General features: G+C 32.2%; 1 protein-coding gene across 1 annotated transcript in view; it reads right to left on the bottom strand.

Moving 5' to 3' along the window:
* Positions 1 to 729: 729 nt before the first annotated feature.
* Positions 730 to 851, bottom strand: part of LOC119588188 (collagen alpha-1(XI) chain-like) — a 9733-nt gene continuing 9611 nt past the window's right edge. Inside the window, exon 5 of the mRNA XM_037936890.1 lies at positions 730 to 783. Within this exon, the coding sequence (XP_037792818.1) occupies positions 730 to 783 (54 nt within the window). The remainder of the gene's footprint in view (positions 784 to 851) is intronic.

The following is an 851-nucleotide window of genomic DNA, read 5'->3' on the forward strand; positions in this document are numbered from 1 at the left end:
TTAGCTGGTTATTCAAATGTTATTGCTGCACATAAATACGCCATAATTAAATATATTCAAGCTGCAATGTGAATATTTTATTTAGAATATGTTATTGTGTTGTAAATAAACCCTTCAGAGAAGGTAAATGTTACTACGAAGACGATAGAATTATAATGACGACTGTATACATTTCGTGGTCATACATCCACATAAACATCGATATTTAATTATTTTGTCATCTTATTTCTGTACCAAAATGATACGATTAAAATTCTTTGCAGTGTGTAATCAAAGTTGGGATCTAATGATCCTTCATGTATTTTTTTTTTAATACACTTTATATTTCAGATTTATCATTTCTTTGATTCCCATTCTCGGACACTATCGTTATGTTGGTGTGCCAAAACGCACACTCAGATTCACAGCAGAAAAACTTTCAAATGCAACTCCATGTCCATACTGTTATCCTGCAGTCATCACCTAAGGTAGGAAACGTTTTTGAAGGCAGGGAATGAGGGCAGAGACTAAAGGTCTATATTTTTTTGCATTACATTTGCAAATTTTATTTGCATGGATACATTAATACATTAAGGTATTTACCTTAAGGTATGTGAAAAAAAAATCTGGTCTACATCAGCCTTTGACCATTATTATGCTTATCAGATTGCCTAGCCAAGACATCGCTTGACTTTATGAGGAAGATGGGTAAGATGATTATACACTCCAAGTAGGCTTAAAATATTGTGGTTAAGGTATCTCAGGTAGGCCTGTATATCCATATGGCATGGAAAAATGTTTATACTATGAGTTTATTCGGTAAATTATAACTTATAGTTGTAACGTGGACGTTAATATAAATTCTTTATCTA

The sequence above is a fragment of the Penaeus monodon genome, chromosome 23 (assembly GCF_015228065.2).
Source record: "Penaeus monodon isolate SGIC_2016 chromosome 23, NSTDA_Pmon_1, whole genome shotgun sequence".
In the NCBI taxonomy this organism is placed as follows: Eukaryota; Metazoa; Arthropoda; class Malacostraca; order Decapoda; family Penaeidae; genus Penaeus; species Penaeus monodon.